This window comes from Petaurus breviceps, unplaced genomic scaffold (assembly GCF_028583685.1).
Source record: "Petaurus breviceps papuanus isolate PSGF00001 unplaced genomic scaffold, PetGlider_PUasm1.0 80, whole genome shotgun sequence".
NCBI lineage: Eukaryota > Metazoa > Chordata > Mammalia > Diprotodontia > Petauridae > Petaurus > Petaurus breviceps.
In genome coordinates, this window is record NW_027186540.1 from 5,426,937 (window position 1) to 5,445,418 (window position 18,482).

Below are 18,482 nucleotides of genomic sequence, written 5' to 3' on the forward strand. Positions count from 1 at the left end.
TGTTGATCTATACCTAGTTTTTTTCCAAACTGTTTTCCAAGTTATCCTATTTTCATGCCATGGGCAGGAAATTTCCATTGATTGATTAGGACAGAGCAAGTATATGGTCCTTATACATCTTGTCCACAACTCTCCTGAGTGTGGGCTGAAACCAGATGACAGTGTAATTGGGAATTATTTAAGAAAAGAAAAAAAAATATGACAAAACATTATGTAACTAAATAATATTATAAAAATAATATTTGCATTTTAAAACTAAGTCACTATGTGACCCACAGGAATCTTTATATATGGTTTAGTAGTCTCTTTTCTATTTGAGTTTGACACAGTTGGGTCAGGAAGTTGTACATTTTTAGTATGGGAGAATCTGGATATGGAAAGTTGCAAAGAAATGAAAGGGTATAGCTATGAAGCAGGGAAGACAAGGCAGGTCTAGAGCAGAAACAACAGCCGATTATAACACGGGCCTAGAAAACAGAAAGTCTTGGGATCTACCAAAGAGGTGCCCTTTGAGCAGTCAGCCATCCCCACTTTTCAGATCCTCTTTTAACTTCAGCCTGTGGTGATATGCTTTTATTCACACTGAGGTAGCCTAGAATTCACAGCAGAAAGTGAGGTACAAATAGCTGTTTCCCAGCTGTCAACAATTTAGGCCTATCCTGTCCATTTTTGCTTCAAAATTCTTTACCTTTACCTATGCTTATTCAGAGGGACATATACCCTAATTGAAGCTGCAATGCCAAAGGACCTAGTGTTCAAGGAAGACAATCTTTGTGACTTTGTTTTTTACCACCAGTGTTACACACAATGTGCAGATGTTTATTGATAAAACAGATTTCAAATATCCAAGATATATAAATAATGCACAAAAACATTTAAGATTATGAGTCATTTCCCACTGAAAAAGTGGTCAAAGGATATTAATAGTTCTCAAAAGAATTATTAACAACTATATGCTCCAAATCACTAATTAGAGAAATTCAAATCTAAACTGCTCTGGAGTTTCACTTCATTCACAGAAAATTGTCAAAAATGACAAATGACAGATATAGATGTTGTATGATGGCAGCAGTGCTGGACAGACTATGGAAAATGGGCACATTAATACACCGATATCAGAGCTCTGAGTTGGGGTAAGCATTCAAGAAAATAATTTAAAGTTAGGGTATGAAAATGTCTAAAATATCCATATTCTTTGACCCAGGGATCTCACTGTTAAGCATATAGTCCAAAGAGAAAGACTGAAAGAAATGCTCCAGGTATACAAAAATACTCACAGCATGTGCTTTTTTTTGTGGTAGCAAAAACTGGAAACAAAGTAGATATCCATCACTTGGTGGAACTGCTAAATATAGGGATAATGATTGTATGTAAAACTAATGAGATATGATATTTACAATAAATATAAAGAATATAAGATAGAATGTGAAAACTTCTATGAATTGATTGAATGGAAGAAAAGCAAGTGCAATCAGGAAAATAATCTATGCAGTAGCTAAAAAGCTGTATGTGTACATGGAAAGAACAAAACACAAAACTAAATGCTATGTAATTAACATGATCAAGCTTCACCCTGCAAGAGCAGAGAAAAAGAACCTCATTCCCTTCTCTGAAGAAGTGGGAGATTGGGAGTATGGGAAATTGCATATATTATCACTTGGTTAATGTGTTTATTGGTTTTATTCAACTGCCTCCCCCTCCCCTTTCTTTTTTATTCTTTGTTACATAAAATGGCTCCCTAGGGAAGTGAAGGGGAGGAATATATGTGGCAATAATAAAGGAAATAAAAGCAAAAGATAACAATTTTTTAAAATTTGATTTTGACATAGAAGAAGATGCTGATAACCCAGCTCTGCTCTCTAAGCACCTGGAGCACCACCATGTAGCAGGCCGTCTTCACATGTATAATGTAGTCTCATGAAAAACAACCACAACTTGTTCATTTGTTTTTGTCCCCCTACGATTTAACTTTATTTAAAAAATATCTTTGTTCCAAAATTGGCATAAACTGGTTGGAGAAATTCAGTATTCCAGAGTGAGACATCAGTCCATCTAGCATTCCTCATTTGTGTTCTCTTACTAGTCTCTTCCATTGCCCAGCTCTCTCATACCGACTCACAACACTTTAATGCCATCATCCATTGAAGAGCTGGGGCGGGGGGTACCATAGGTCTAAATTAGGTGCATTTACAGTTATTGTCCATTAGGAACTAGAGAAAAGCCAAGGAAACATGTCTTTTACTAACATGGCAAGAAAGGAGAGGACAAGAGGAGTGCTGGGAGGTCCGCCATATTTTTCTGTTTCAATACTAGGAAATTATCCTCACCCTGATTGGAAAATGAATGTGAAATAAGGCTCCTTACTACTTTGACCTGGTTTTATAAATGAGGAAGGAAATGGAAACTTGAAGATCAATTCCAAAAAATCGCCACAGGTCATGTTTACTCTGAACTAAAATCAAAATGATCTGATAAGCTCTCCACCACCTAACCCTAACATCAGTCCTAGGTATGAAGATTTTTAGTTCTCTTGACTGAGAAGAATACAAAAGTAATCATCAGAGGATATTACCCTATTCTTCTTCAGGGTCAGAAAAAGAGAAAGGGATAAATGAAATCCAGTTTTTTAAGAGGTAATAGGGGTGTGAGGATGTGCTGTCGGACTATAGTCAGTTGTGAAACGAGGCAAGTTTTTCCTTTCTTTTATTCCACAATCTTCCACTGATTAAAGAACTACCTGCTTAGAACAAGTTCTTATTCTTTGTCTCCCTAAAGAAGCACCTGCAATAGACTTCCCCTAACTATAAAAGCAATCAGCCATCACTTTTTACTGGTACCTACGTAGTTTATAATTATAAAAATTCTGAACTCAGTAGGTTTTCTTTTGGCTAAGAAGTGTTTTGATAGTTCTTCCCCCTCCCACTTTTTTTTTTTTTGAAGACTTGGATTACTCCAAAATTATACAAGCATTTTTATCAGGTGTGACAGTAAGTTAAGCTTTCTATACATTACACATTTTAGTCTTTGTATCTGTCAAAACAGTTTAAGTGCAATGTGCACAATACTGCCTACAACAAAGCGCTTTTTCATATTAATATGTGATAACAAGGATCACTACTTCTCATATAATAACATTCTCCGTAGGCACCTGGTGTTGACTTTTGAGAAACATGTCAAAGATTCATTCTTTCTCCTTTCACAACCCGTGCTCGAAAACTCCAAAGATCCTAAAAATAATCCCAAACAGAAAGAGTTTAAGTTCTTGAATAGCTGCACTGGTTAGCAAATAAAACAAACTCTAACTTGGTCAAGAGTTACAAAGGAATTTAGGATTCATCTAGTCCAACCTGCTCATATTAAAGATGAGGAAAGAAAGGCCAAGAGAGAAAAAATAATCTGCCCAAGACCACAGAGATATTAAGTGTATTAAGTGGCAGGTCTTCTAACTCTTCTAAATTCAGAGATCTTTTCACTGGACCACAACCAAGGAAGGATAAAGTGAAGATTCAACTATACATTGTGAAGAGTCAACTATAGGACCAATATTGAAGAGAAAAAAAGTGAAAGCAAAGAAGGGATAATTAATAGGAAAAGGGATAGAGAGACTAAAGGTTCTAGTGAGGATGAAGAATAGCTTTAGGAAAACAAAGGCAGGCAGAGTTGGAATGATAGGGGCTTTTGATAAGAGAGAGAAATCTCAGTGTTCTTGAAGGGAGTCATGGGTGAGGATGAGAACAATGGTATGGCCATCCCTGTAGGTGGAGTGGGGATATAGGACAGAGAAATTGAGGGGACTGATGAACCAGAAGGCCAGAGTATTTGTGTATACGAAGTCCCCAAGCTTAAGGCAGCAGCTGGAATGGAGAAGAATTTGTGACTCAGATAATGAATTCCTTGAGAAAGAAGAGAGGCTCTTGATAACTACAGCAAGAATTGAGATGCCGTGATACAAGTAGATGGAATAAACCTTAAAGTGGGGAGACTGCTGACTAATGGCAGTAAAGAAAGGGTCTAAAAACAGAAGTGAGAGGGCGGCTAGGTGGTGCACTGAATAGAGCACTGACCCTGGAGTCAGAAGGACCTGAGTTCAAATCTGACCTCAGACACTTAGCATTTACTAGCCATGTGACCTTGGGCAAGTCACTTAACCCTAACTGCCCTGCCGTCCCCCCTCCAAAAACAAAAAAGAAAAAAATTAAAAATGGAAGTGAGGGGCGAGGAATTTGCCTTTTCTTCTTCCTAGCTCCTTTTGCTAGTGGACAAGACAGAAAACACATCCAAAATCTGGTAGCACCTCAATGGCACAGAGGGTAGAATACTGAATTTGAGTTTAAACCCTACCTTAGATACTTAACCAAAGGCATGATCTTAGGCAAGCCATTTAAACTTTATCAGCCTCAGTTTCATCATCTCTGAAATGGGGCAATAATAAAACCTACCTACTTCAGAGGATTGTTGTAAAGATCAAATGAGATAATATATGATCTTAAAGGGCTATAGCCAATATTAGATGTTATTATCATTACTAGAAAGGGTGACCAGGAATCTAATATCTTCTGTAATGAGCCAAGTCTCCATGAGCATTAGAAGATGAGAGAAATATAAGCAGGAAAAAAAAATCTAGAATGCAGAATGGATTAAAAACCAGAATCCTACAATATGTTGTTTATAAGAAACACATTTGAAACACAGAGACACACACAGAGAAAAGGTAAGGGGCTGGAGCAGAATCTATTATGCTTTAGCTGAAGCAAAAAAAGCAAGGGCTATCATGATCTCAAAGAAAGCCAAAAGCAAAAACAGATCTCATTAAAAGAGATAAGGAAGGAAACTGTGTCTTGCTGACTGGAAGTTTGTTCATGACTGAAAGGCAGAGCTAAAGAGACTTGGAGGACTCTCAGGGTAGAGGTAGATGGGAATGAGAAAAATACAAGTTAGGTGAAACGACATTGCGGGGGCAGTTCCACAGTTTGGGAGTGGGAATAAACCTGTGATTTCATTGATACAGGTAACTTCCAGATAAGGAAACACCTTCTACCAAGGCAAGTCAATATCTTCTCTAGAACTTACAGTCTTAGAGAGTTACCTAGAACACTGAAAGGCTAAGGGACTTGCCTGGACTCACACAGCTAGTAGATGACAGAGACAGGACTAGATAGAACCTAGGGCAACTTTTTGCCCCCTATACTATACTGTCACTTCTATGAGAACAGTGTTAAAAATTATCCCAAGAAAATCACTTTACATCATGCTTCTTCCATCATCACAATTAGATTTGGCATCAGAATGTATTAACAATGTTACTGTAAAAGGACAGGGCATCTTAATGCAGGGTCTACCTATATCTAAATTAAATGCCATCAGGAATTACTTTCCATTAAAAAAAAAAAAGAGAAAAAACAAACAGAGTTTTTCACCTTTTCATTTCATATGAACCTACCTTTAATTCCAAATCAGTGACACCATACTTTCTTTCTACTATGTCTCGGAGTTCCTTCTCAATGTTTTCTTGACTGGTTCCCTTTACATCAGTGTAGTAGCAATTAGAACTGGCATAGTGACAGGAAATCGCCTGTATACATTGAGCCAATTAATATAAAAAGAAATCTGATTATCACTAGCCCTAAGGGAGCAAGAAATGAATTATACCACTGTACTTAGCTGCTCTCTTGGACTATGATTTAGCCTGCCCCTGCAGGGGAATTTTAAAAGTACAAGCAGTTCTAAACTATCTAAGTCATTCTTTCCTAAAAAAGAACCCAAAGGGTTGTTAACCACCCACACATCTTGTTCATTCTTAACATTTTTCACATCTCAGTGTTCTCAATCTTCAAAAGATTACTCCATCTCCTTGAAACACTTACCAGTAGAATGGAAGATCTTTGAAGGCATTTGCATTTCTAAATACTGAGCACAGTGCCTGTACAATGCCAGTGTTTGATCGGTATTTGTTTTATTTTTGAGTTATGGCTTATTGCAGTGGGAAGAATGCTGGAATTGTAGTCAGAGGCCCTAGGTTTGAATCCCAGTTCCATCACCTACTACCTGGGTGACCTTGAGAAAGTCACAACTGTCTAGGCTTCAGTTTCCTCATCTGTAAAATGAGGAGGTTTGGCCTTGATGGCCTCTAATCTCCTTCTAATCTACAAATTATGATCCTATTAGCTTAGCCATAGAAGTTATCTCATTGAGTTTACAACAAATTATTTATTTAAGTGGTAACAGTATAATCAAGGTGCTCTATTGGAAAATAATAAACATACCACCAGATTAAAGGAATATTTAAAGGTCTGTTACAATCAACACATACTAATGACTCCTATATTGTTTCTCTCTGGCAGCAATAAATGCAAATTCTGAACTCTTGCCTACACCTAGAAAATGGGAGTGGGAATCTGAATTCAAGTGACTGCAATTAAAATAGACCATTATAAGAATTTTTCATAGTGTGGTGAGAGTAATCACAACCTTCAGGATGAATTTCCTCTCTGCCAGAAATGCTTCAGAGACCTACAGCAAGGGTTATTCACAGAACTTTAGGTAGTGGTTGGCATTAATAACACCTTTTTTCCCATGGTGAAGACAGTTAAGTCCAGCTCTGATGTCTCACTGTGTCATTTAAGTGACCTTGGGGTTCTTGAAGTTCATACCAGGAGAGTACAAGGTAGAAAAATTTCAAATAAGGATCCAGGAAGAGGCTGGTTGAGGACCAGTCTAGAGCTAAGCTCAGAGAAGCTCGTCACCACAAAGTGGGCCAGTAATGAATTAAGCGATAAAATAGAATTATTTTTGACCACAGAAAATCATAAATACCATCTACTAAGGCACAGAGGAGTTACAAGTCTACACCATTGGAGAGAGAGGGTACCCACACAGATCTCTTAGAACATTAGAGGAAGACGCTGCCCTCTCTTTTGTCTTTGGTTAGGTCCACTCAAGATGCCCAAGTCAAAGAATTAATCAGCAAGTATTCATTAAGTATCTGCTACTTGCTGGGACTGTCTTTTGCTTTTTTTTTTAATCCCCAGTTTAGCACAGTGCCTGGCATAAAGTGGGTACTTAAGAAATGCCTCCTGACTATGGTAGGCACTAGGAATACAAATATACTCGAGAGCAGCTTACAATCTAACAGGAAAAATAACAAGAAGGATGTTTACAGGATGTCCCAAAAGTCTTGGTGCAGTTCTATTCCACTTTCTAAGACTTTTGGGATGCCCTGTATAAGTGTGCCTGCATGCAAGTGTATATATATGTATACACAAGGGAAACATGTGTATAATACAAGTAAATAATAAAAAATAAAATAATAAAAATATAAATACAAATAAATTCAATATATATTAAAGAGAATACATTCAAATTAGTCAAATACAGGTGGTCTGAGAGGGAGGACAGTAGTAGTTAGAGGGAGGGGTATTCAGAGAAAGCTTCATGTGGAAGACAGTGCTTGTCTGACATCTTGAAGGAAGAGGGATTCTATGAGGCAGTGGTGAAGAAGGAGTGCATTCCAGGTATAGAGACTGATCCATGCAAAGGCAAAGACAGAAGATGAAATATCAAGCATGAGGAGCAGAGAGAAGGTTCATTGGACTAGACCACAGAGTGCAGGAGAGGCAGTAATGTCCTATAAAAAATTCCAGATTATGCTGTCATGTTTTGGTGATGACGTCATGCATTGTTTGCAGCATATACCAGATATTAAAATGCAAAACAAAAATAAAGTAAGATGTTTTTTCCCCCTGAGGAAATGAATGCCTGCCAATCAATGGGATATCCATATAAGTTGGTTCTTTATTGATAAGGGTAAGGGAATAAGCTTCCTTGTTAATAAAATAGACTAAAATATTCACTTATTGACACCCTGTAATTATAATCAGATTTTATATAGGTTTGGAATGTTATTTTAAAATCTGATTTACAAACCTATTTGCAGTTGGGAAGGAAATTATTGTTACCTTCCGGAACCCTTCAGTTCTATTTCTTCCAGATCCATGAATGAGCAGAGGATGGAAAAAAACAGTATCTCCCTTCTCCATCACAAGGTGAGTTCTGGGTTGGTTTAAATCATAGTCTTGGATACCGTGGAACATAATATTAACTCCCTCCTAGAAAACAAAACAAACAAGCCATATTTTAGACTTAGAAGAAGTAAAATAAATCAAACCAATGACTTGGAATGAGAAAATAATAGTCTTCTAATGTCTTCTCTTTATCCAAATTTCAAAATACAGAATAACACTTTTGGCCAGGAAAGGTCTTTCACTTGTCATGTCTTTCCAAAGAAAAATATCTTCTGAGGAAAATTCTAAGAACCTTTCTTGCTCTATTTTTATACGCTCTCAGCAGGCAGACCTACCTCCCATTTAGGATAGTCATGAGGTTTCAAGACGGTCTTGTGTGTGCCTGGTAACACAACCAGGCAGCCATTGTTTCTATCAATGTGCTCCATGGCAGTCCAAGCACAGACAATGGAATCGGAAGGCCTGAAGGGAAAGTAGTGCAGGTCCTGATGCAAGGGATGGCGTGAAGTCTTCTTACCTGCAATGGAACCCAACCCATATGTTAGAAGAAGCTCTAATCTCAGAATTCCTTTGCTTTCCCTACGCAAACAGCAATATCCACTCCTACAAAGAGTTTATATTATAAAGATATATATATATATATATATATATATGCATCCTAGAAAAAACAGAATATAAAGAAATATAATAATGAGAATAACAATCAGTTCAGCTCCAAAGGTTAAGTATTCTAGTGAGACTTGACTTCAAACACCATATATGACAGTAAGATGCCAAATAGGGAAACATGGCCAGGCAACACCAGATTTAAAGAGAATGTCACTTGATGGGGAGGCACAGAAACTGTTATCAGTAATATTGCACACCTGCCTCTGGGTTCAGCATAGCAGACCTCAGGCCCTTGGCTAAGTTTCTCCTCAGCCTCTGGTCTCTTCCTTCTTGGGACACCCAATGTCCTTGGATAGCCCCTGTAGTGATGATTTGCCTGTTCACTTATAACTCTTTGAGCCATCTTCTCAGAGTCTAGGTTATTAATAGCAGTGGAATATGATCTATTCTTCTACTTTTGACCTACTCCAATGCCTCATTATAGTGTAGCAAGGAGCCTGGGTTCTAAAAAGCAATGCCAATAGAGTACACACTCTAACAATTGCTATCAAAACATGAAAGGCTTTGATTATGGGTCTAATGATGGCCTATGTGCCTAGCGTCCAGAGACCAGTTTTAGCTAGGGTTAGAGAGCTTCGGTACTAGGTCAATCACAGGACAGATTTCTGGCCACAACAACTCCCCTGAAAACCTATGAAGTTATATAAACGTTGTGATCTTGCCTTGGGTTGGAGGCAGCATTTATTCCAATGAAATCATAGATCAAATGAGTGGGTTAGATAAGCACTTAAAGTACTATGAAACCTAAGGAAGCAATAACAGCCATGGTCAAATATCTGAGACTGTCACACTTCGATTTGATAACAATGCAAGTCATTTAAACTTGTATTTAAAAGGACACATCTATGCCTCCAGATTACTAATTGTTAGACTGCTTGCTTCAATTCGTGGAGGTCAGGAAGCTGATTTTACCTTAATTTTTACAATACAACCAGCATATCTTTCCTGATCCCCGTTGCACAAGTCCCCCACCAACTAGCCCCTAATATAAGTAAAAATTCTTTACCAGAATCTGGAGGCTTGTTTATCAGCATTGTATGCATAGCCATGATATTGGGTCCAGTGAAACACTCGACATATTTAACAATCTAAGACAGGAAGAGGAAAAAGCTCATGAGAAATTAGGGGCATAGATCATAGCACAGAATTAAGTTTCAACTATCTGCATTAAATCCAAAATAACAACAGTGTTAGTAGCCCATATTCCTATGGTGCTTTATGGTTCCTCACAACAGCCCAGTGAGTTAAATCCTATTATTATTTCCATTTTACAGATGAAGAAACCAAGTCTCAGAGAATCTGAATTACTTAGGATCACAGATTTAGATAGGAAAGGGACTTCAGAGACCATGGAGTCCAACTCCCTCATCTAATAAATGAGGAAATGAGAGGAGTTAAGTGATTTGTCCTGGATCACACAGATAATTAGTCTTTAAGTTAGGACTTTAACTCAGGTGTTCCTGACTCTAAGCCCAGCCTTCTCTCCATTGTATCACACTAGGTCACAAAGCTTGTAAATGTCTGAAGTGGATTTCAAGTCCCAATTAAAAAAAAAATGATTCCTCCCAAAATGTGTATTTGGCTTTAGGATGTCTTTCTATGACAAGCTATGGGTAATATAAGCAAGATTTCAAAAAAGAACTCAAAGTGGAAATAAGAGTAGGCTGGAAGGGGCAAGGATTTTTACCTTCATTTTAAAATGAATTTTTATTCACATCTTTTGTTTTATCTCACCTCTTTCTCACTGTAGTCTTCTCTCTATCTCATTAGAGAGATTGATCCCTTATAATAAACTATGAAGGATGGAAAATAATTGCATAGAACAACTAAATAAGGTGGTAAGAAAGTCTGACATGATCCACAGTATATCATAACCACAGAACAGGGAAGAAGTGTCATCTCATATCTCTTCTTTGAGGCCAAACTCAGTCATTAAAATTATATAATGAATATGGAATTGTTGTTGTTCAGTCATTTCAGTCATGTCCAACTCTCCATTACCCCATTTTGGGTTTTCTTGGCAGAGATACTGGAATGGTTTTCCATTTCTGTCTCTAGTTTATTTTTACAGATGAGAAACTGAGGTAAACGGGGTTAAGTGACTTGCCGAGGGTTAGTGTCTGAGGCCAGATTTGAACTCAGGAAGATGAGTCTTCCTGATTTGGGGCCTGGCACTCTATCCACTGTGCCACCTAGCTGCCCTGAATATAGAATTACATAACAAAATTAAATAATGATGACAAAATCGGTTTCAATTGTTTTGCTGCTATGGCATAATTCAAACCCCATCATTAAACAATTAGCATATCATAATGTATAATTACTTGTTAATCTTTCCATTCACATTTTTGGTGATCATTATGCATATTGTTTTCCTGGTTCTTCTCATCCCACTTTTGAGCAGTTGTATTTTTACTTTTTAATCCTTTTTAATGATGCAAGGTTCTTCTTAAGCTGGTTATACAAGATGGTGATGTCAAAAAGCAAGGAACTTTCCTTAAGCCCATTTTGGTAACAGTCAGAGTGAAGCAGTTATTGTTGTCAGTCTTTACCCCATGATACACAGACTTGGTTTTGTATCATCAAGAGCACTTGCAGTTATTTTAAAACCTATCATGTAATTCTGAAACCAAATCGATGTTAATCTTCTAACGTAAGAGGAGAAGAGAAGGATGGAAGAGTACAATCAACTGATCAAAAAAATGAAGATGGGGATGGCTAGGTGGCGCAGTGAATAGAGCACCAGCCCTGGGCCTGAGTTTAAATCCAGCCTCAGACACTTAACACAAAAACTAGCCATGTGACTTTGGGCAAGTCACTTAACCCCAATTGCCCTCCAAAAAGCAAAAAAAAAAAAAATGAAGATAGTTCTGAGCAACTAATAAAGTATCAGGGTTGTACAACTCTGATGTGTGTCACAGCTTAGATGTATTGCTTTGTTCTTTACTGCAGGCAAAGGGTTTTTTTACACTACCATTAATGACTTCTCATTATTCTGACAATTAATGCATTTCTCCTCAACTCACTTCTTAGAATTCAGTTTCCTTCAAAACTCACCTGAATGCCATCTGTAGTAACAGACCCTTCTGAGTTTCCTTCACTCATTCTGTTGTTGTGGCTACTGTCCCTCTCCAAAATTACCTTGTATATACTAGTAGATGTACATGTTGTCTCCCCTGATAGAATATAGAGTTCTTGAGAGGAAGAACTGGTTCTTTTGTGTTTGCTTCTGAATCAGTATGTACCTAACAAATGCTTACTAAGTAATGGGAAACTTGAAGGATTATAAAGCACTTTCCTGACAACACTCCTGTGATATAGATAAAACAAATAGCATTGTCCCTGTTTTATAAATGGCGAAATTCAGGCTAACAAAGGTTTAGTGACTTGTCTATGGACATTCTGGTTTTAATTCACAGTTAGACCTCCTGACTGGCAGGAGACAGACTCAAAATGAAGAATGAGACAAATATTTTTTGGACACCATTGAAGGAATTTGTTTTGTTGGTCTATACATATTTGTCAGAAAGGTTTTGTTTTTCTTTTTTAAATGGGGAGAGAAAGAAAATAAATGCTTATTAATTAAAAAATAAAAATACATAGCAAATATTAGGCTAATCATGCTTACTCAAGTCAAACCATACCCTTTTCTCCTCCTTTAGTGACAGTATTTAGAAAGTTAGAGAAGTTCCTAACTCTATAATAAAACCTGGACTTTTAGTGTTTTAAAGTTTACAAAGCACTTTTTTCTACTCCATTCCTGTGAGTAAGGAAATAGAAGTATTATTTCCTCCATTTTACAGAAGAAGAAAGGCTCAGGGAGACTGAGCACAAAGCTAATAATATGATAGCTGAAACTCTAACCTAGGTCGTTCCTCATCCCAGGTCCAATATGCCTTCCGAAATACCACACTGATCTTCAACTTATCATGAGTAAAAAAAAAAGTCTATTTTCCTCCACCACAGAACATTCCCCCAGCACCAATGAAGTCTAAGGTCACAGGTTTAGAGAGTTTCGGAGCCAGGAAAAGATAATAGATCACAAAAGTTGTAAACAACACAACTGTCACTTTAAAAAATAAAATCTGGGTTTTTTTAAAATAAAAATAAAACAAGGCAAAGCTTTTAACCTGAGGCAGTGTGCAGTAGCTGAAGAGTTCTTCATCATTCTGAAAATCCTGGATTTTTGTAATTATTTTCTCATCTAAAGAAGGGGTTGCTTTTGCAATGGTTACATCCTTCATGATCATTAATCCTAGGGGTTTCACTTCATTTCTGCAGATCTTTTCAAAGTGATCCCTGGACAAATCAAATTGAAAATGCCATCACCCTTTGGAACGCCACAGAATTGACATCTTAACAGCACAACACTGCTTGCTGACAGCATCCATTCAAAGATGCCATTGCAGCAGGTACACTTAGGAAATTTTCAAGGGGCCTTCACAGATCTCTTCACCTAGAGTTGATCTGTATTCAACCCCAGAAAGAAATGGTACAAAGATTGGAAAAGAAAATGGCGGATGACTTTGCTGCCCCCTGCTGTCGCACTGATTTAATAGAATCAGGGCTGAAATTCACCACCAGGGCCAAAATGCCTGAAGATGCAGGCGGCAAAGTACTTACATCGGTGTTACCGAGTGACATCTCCTTCCACTAAATGCTTAGAAATCCCGAGATATAAGGAAGCCTCAGAAACCCTAGACAAACTACTGTGAATAATCTTTATTCCATTTGTGTTATATTATTTTTTTAAAATAAAATGGCGATACTGTACCTATAGCGTTGAATATCTGCTTCAGATACTAGTTTTTTTATGACCAGGAAACCATTGTCCTCGTAAAATTGCCTCTGTTCTAGGGTTAAGACGTTATTATCCAGTGTGTACCTATGGGGGAAAGTGGAGAGAAAGAAGAGGTGGTGGGGAGAAGATGACATGAGAGAACGGGGAGAGAAGGGTGGGGGGGAAGCACATCAATAATTTTGAAGTTGATGCATTTTCATTTTGGCTGGATGTGAATTACAGGACTGCATTAAAATGTACTCCATAAACATCAAGAGATCCCCTTTTAAAAAGTAATTTAAGAAGGACAGAATAAAAATATTGCTCAGTGCACTAATATAATCAAGACACAGACTAATTTCAATATCATATTCATCAATCCTGATAGATATAGTCACCATACTACATAGTTGGTGACATTTTCTCTTCCTTCTGAATTATAAGCCATTTCTTGGCAACCAAACTGTTTCTCTAAAAGAACTGCCAGAATACCATATCAATTAAAACATGTCTGATGAGCTGAGATTATGTATAATAAAAATTCTAATCAGGCAAGGAGCTACTTATTTCTCCTAGCATTAACTAATACATAAACTGCAATTACGCACACAGCATTATTTTTAAAAATTAACTAAAACAGCACTTACTGGAATTTCTGAGGATGGAAATTGAGAGGTACAACAGCAGCTGAAGTCGAGTTAGCTGACTAGTATACACATTAAGTTAAATAAAATAATACTCAAAGGCAAAATCTTTCCCATTAACAACATATGCATTCACTTTATCTTTAGAGATGGAAGGGCCTGAGAGATCCTTGAGTCCAGGGCTCCAAACCTTTTTTGTGTCATAGTCCTATATGAAAGTCTGCCAAGTTTATGGACTCTGTCTCAGAATAAAGTTTTTTAAATGCATAAAATAGAATACATAGGACTATTAAAAAAAACAAAATGATATGAAGGTGCAGTGAACAAGATATTTTTTAAAAACAAGTTCATCAATGCCAAGTTAGGAACCTCTGATATTCTATTTCACATTATTTGTTGAACTGATGAAGGATCTAAGGCCAAGAAATGTGAACTGAATAAAACTAAGTCACACAAGAGAGTTCAAAATAGATATTCGAAGCTCCAGTTACACCACATTCATTCTCCTACATCATACACTCCCTCTTCAGTCTGGCCTTGGGTTGGACACAGAAAGATTGCTCTCAGTCCACATTATCTAATCTACCTTTGAATAACCCGAAGAATATAATGTCCTTCCCAAAGTTCCAAATGTTCGACTTTACATACAAGGAGGCATAAACACTCTCTAAATTTGTTATCTAATTTAGTGGGAGTCTAGAGCAAAAAACTAGGAGTAATTAGGCAGGGTCTGAAAAAATAAAAAGTAAACAAGACAAAGATAAACACTCAATGCCAGAACACAATCTAGCATCAGGGAACAAGGTTCTATTTCCAGCTTTATGACTCAATCACTAAATAACTTTATAAAGGCAGTCTACATATTGAGATTTACAAAGTTTTTTGCATTAAATAACTCCTTCAACAAATTCAATTCAGGGCAACTGTATTCAGGGCACTGTGCTAAGTACTGGGAATACCTAGAGATGTGATGCATGCATCGTTCAGCTATAAAAGTAGTTTGAAGTTAGACTGTGGTCAGTCTTGAATGCCAGGATTAGGAGTTTTATACTTTATTTTGCAGGCAATGGGGAGCCACCATAGGTCTTTGGGTAAGGAAAGCTATTTAATCATACTGGTGCATAAGGAAGATTACTTGGGCAGTAGTGTGAAGGCTAGATTGTCAAGGAGGAAGACAGGAAACACAAAGACAACATAGAAAGTTAATCTAATATTTTAGTCAAGTTCCTGAATTAGGAAGGATTCATTGAGAGTATAGAAGAGGAGAGGATAGATGAAGATACTTTGGAGGTAACATGACAGATTTAGGTGACTGTTTATGTAGTGTGAGGGAAAGAATAGAGTCAACAATGACTATATAGTTATGAAGTGGGGTGACCAAGAGGACTTCGACAGAAATATCTGAAGTTAGTCAGAGGGACAGGTTTCAGGCAGCAGATGAGGAGTTTAGTTTTGAACAAGGTTAAATGTGAGGTGGCAGCAGGATAATCTGTAAGCAATATGCAGCTGGTGTTCTGGGGAGAGATTGGATGGAAGTATCAATTTGGTAGTTGTCCATGGAAAAGTGAGGTCAGCATGCTGCAATGGAAAGGGTATTGACTCTGGAATCAGAGAAGCTGCTTTTGCCTTCATGACCTTAAGTAATTTCATTACCTTGGGTCAAAGTTCCTCACTGAAAAATACAGGACGCAGCAGCTATGGCTCCTTTCAGTTCTAGATCTATGAATCTATGAACAAGAATAGAGAAGAGAACTACAGACAGAAATTGGAGGATGGACATTCATGTTGAAGAAGTGGAAGAATGAGGAGCTATCAAAGCACAGAGAGTGAAGGAGGAAGGTAATGTGAACTAGCACATGCGAGCAACAGAGTATGGAAGATAGAAGAAAGCAACAGTGAGGTAGTCAGGAGACCTGACCTCTCTATTTTCACTTACACCACTAATTATTATATAACTTTGGGCACATCATTTCAGCTATTTCCTCATATGTAGAATGAGGTGACTGGCCTATCTGGCCTCTAAGGCTTTCCAGTCCTGAATCTGAGGAAAAAATTTAAATGCAAAATCCATACATGTATATCCTAGAGCCACTATTATTTTGAAAGTCAGTTGTAAAAATATATTCAGGGAAGGTTAAAGAAACAACTTTACCAATCTTGTGAGAGAAGTGGGATTTTTTTCCTAAATCCAAACAAAATTTCAGGAAGAGTTATCAATCAGACTTTCCAAAGTATACCCTTAATACTAGAGCCATGATCTGGCAGAATAATCACAGAACCACAGAATTTCAGCTTTGGAAGGAAGCTTAGAAGTCGACTGATCTTTGGTTCATAGACCTAGAGTGAGAAGGGTCCTGGGCCAACTATTCCCTTATTTTACAGATGAGGAAATTGAGGATCCTGGAAATTAAGTGACCCAGACATCTGGGCAAACATTCCATTTATTCCTTCTGGTTCAAATTTTCCCTATTGATAATAGAGAAACAAATGATTTTAAGTGGGTAACTTTTCTTTTACTGTGAAACAATATTTCTTAAATATTACACAGAATGAGCCAATGGAAACTAGTGAAGTACATATACTTCCTTTAAAAAATTGCTAAGGCTAAACCTTCAACTTGAGATATCCACATGGGAGGGAAATACATAAAATCTTTAAAATTGTGTGACTTTGGGAAAGTCACTACACTAATTTGGGCCTCAAGTTCCTAGAGAAGATACGTAGGAAAGGGAACCATCTAAAGGAGATCAACAAAAGGACTGGGGATTGACAGAGGTTTTTTTTTTTTTTTTCTGCCCTGGAACCAACGGAATCTGAGATCACATTAGTAATCTTGGGGCACTCTAATCTGGGAACAGTTTAGGGTTAGATGCTCACTCCCCTGACTATTGAAAGTATAAACCATTTATGACATTCATTGGCTTCAGCCAACCAGGAAGGGAAACTAGAAGGCGCATCAACAAAGGGACCGAATCCAAAGAAGCCTATGGACCAGTCTACTTACAATGACTTGGCTTCCTAGTCTGTGGGCAGAGAGGCCTACATGATGCCTATCATTTAACGCAGGGGAAAAGAGTACGGAAAAAGATCTTGGAGGAAGAAGGCATGCAAACAATCCAGGAAGTCAAGGGTAAGAGAGTCAGTCAGAAGACACTAGTAGAGAGGGAAGGAGGTGGCCTAGAGGCCCTCGGGGCAGCACCCTGTGGCCTAAACAAATTTTCTAAAACCAAGCGCCACAAGATAAAACAAACCCGGGCAGAAGAGGCGGAATGTGAAAGGGGAAGGGCACTGGCCACGAATTAACTCATCCCTTGGCCTTTGGGACGTCGGTCAAAGAGGCTCCTGGGCTTCAGCACAGAGGCAGGGGAAGAAGGGGGAAGGGGCGGATGCTGCCCCAGCCGCCCTCGCTTCCATCCACTCTGGGCCAGTGCGCGCATCTGCGAAGCCGTGCCCCGGCTCCAGCCCACCAGTGGGCCGGCCCCGGGCCCGGGCGCGCGCTGCGAGCTTTGGAAGGATACGATCGCCGGGGCCGCAGGGCCCTGAAGGTGTCCCAGCAGGATCTTGAGGCGGGCTGTGGCGGTCTCGCCCGCTCGCCCCGGGTCCTTGACGTTCAGAGCAGTGGCGGCCATCCCTGCTGCAGGAATACAGTGAGGGGCGTAGAGGACAGAACTAGGATGAGGGCCCAGCCAAAGTCCTACTTAACCTGCTCCCCAGCTCCGCCTCCCGGGGAGAGAGGAGCGCAGGCGCAGCAGCCCTCCCTGAAGCCGCTCCCGAGCCTGAGCTGGGGGGGGAAAGGGGCGAAGGGCGGACCGGGAGGTTGAAGGGGCTTAGCCAGCTGGGCTGGGGCCTCTCAAGGTCAGGACGAGCCACCTGGGAGACTGCATGCGGCGCGCACTTCAAAGTGCTAGGAAGTACGGTGTGTGAATAGAAAAGAAAGCCGCCGCTCGCTGGTCCCTGCAGGTGGTGGAGTCAGGGTACGGCTTCAAATTCTGGCCCTGTGCCACTTGCTAGCTGTGTGTGGTTGTGAGCTGCTCTGGGCTTTCCTTTCCTCATCCGGGGTCGGACCAGCTCTGAAGCTGCGACCCGTCCTCCACCTCTATTACCTTTAGTCCTGAATGCAAACGGGCAGAGGTCGGCTGGAGAAACTCAAGGTTTTTGGACCCTGTACGTCACCCTTTGTCAGAAATGTATATACCATTGCTCACTTTTTGCCATGACCCACATTGTTCTCACAAGGGCCAGCAACTCAGGAGGCCCCTCCTCAGGCCTTTTTTCATTTTCTACTTTCCCCCCACCCTCCCAAAAACTTCAAGCCACCACTGGAACCAGAGATTAACCTAGGGAATACAGATTTCTCAGGACAATTAG

The 18,482-nt window shown here is 39.0% G+C and overlaps 1 protein-coding gene across 2 annotated transcripts; it reads right to left on the reverse strand.

Moving 5' to 3' along the window:
* Window positions 1-1,935: 1,935 nt before the first annotated feature.
* LOC138175998 (phytanoyl-CoA dioxygenase, peroxisomal-like) lies at window positions 1,936-17,858 on the reverse strand. Of its 2 annotated transcripts, none has more exons than XR_011172140.1 (9): window positions 17,633-17,858; window positions 14,118-14,176; window positions 13,465-13,575; window positions 12,821-12,989; window positions 9,697-9,778; window positions 8,357-8,538; window positions 7,924-8,105; window positions 5,441-5,572; window positions 1,936-3,227 (listed from the first exon to the last, which is right to left on the reverse strand). XR_011172140.1 is itself a non-coding variant. In XM_069106669.1 (9 exons), the coding sequence occupies exons 1-9, from the start codon at window positions 17,741-17,743 to the stop codon at window positions 3,174-3,176; spliced, it is 1,050 nt and encodes a 349-aa protein (XP_068962770.1). In that variant the 5' UTR covers window positions 17,744-17,854; the 3' UTR covers window positions 1,936-3,173. The 2 variants fall into 2 exon arrangements, 1 of the variants encoding a protein (XP_068962770.1); XM_069106669.1 differs by having other exon boundaries at window positions 7,956-8,105; window positions 17,633-17,854.
* Window positions 17,859-18,482: the final 624 nt, after the last annotated feature.

Bases quoted from the DNA above. Each gene is read 5' to 3' on its own strand.
- LOC138175998 (XM_069106669.1), bottom strand. From the start codon at position 17,743: ATGGCCGCCACTGCTCTGAACGTCAAGGACCCGGGGCGAGCGGGCGAG. The intron at 14,177-17,632 runs GTATCCTTCCAA...TGTGTATACTAG, and splicing joins GCCCTGCGGCCCCGGCGATC to TCAGCTAACTCGACTTCAGC. The intron at 12,990-13,464 runs GTACAGTATCGC...TGATTTGTCCAG, and splicing joins GCAGATATTCAACGCTATAG to GGATCACTTTGAAAAGATCT.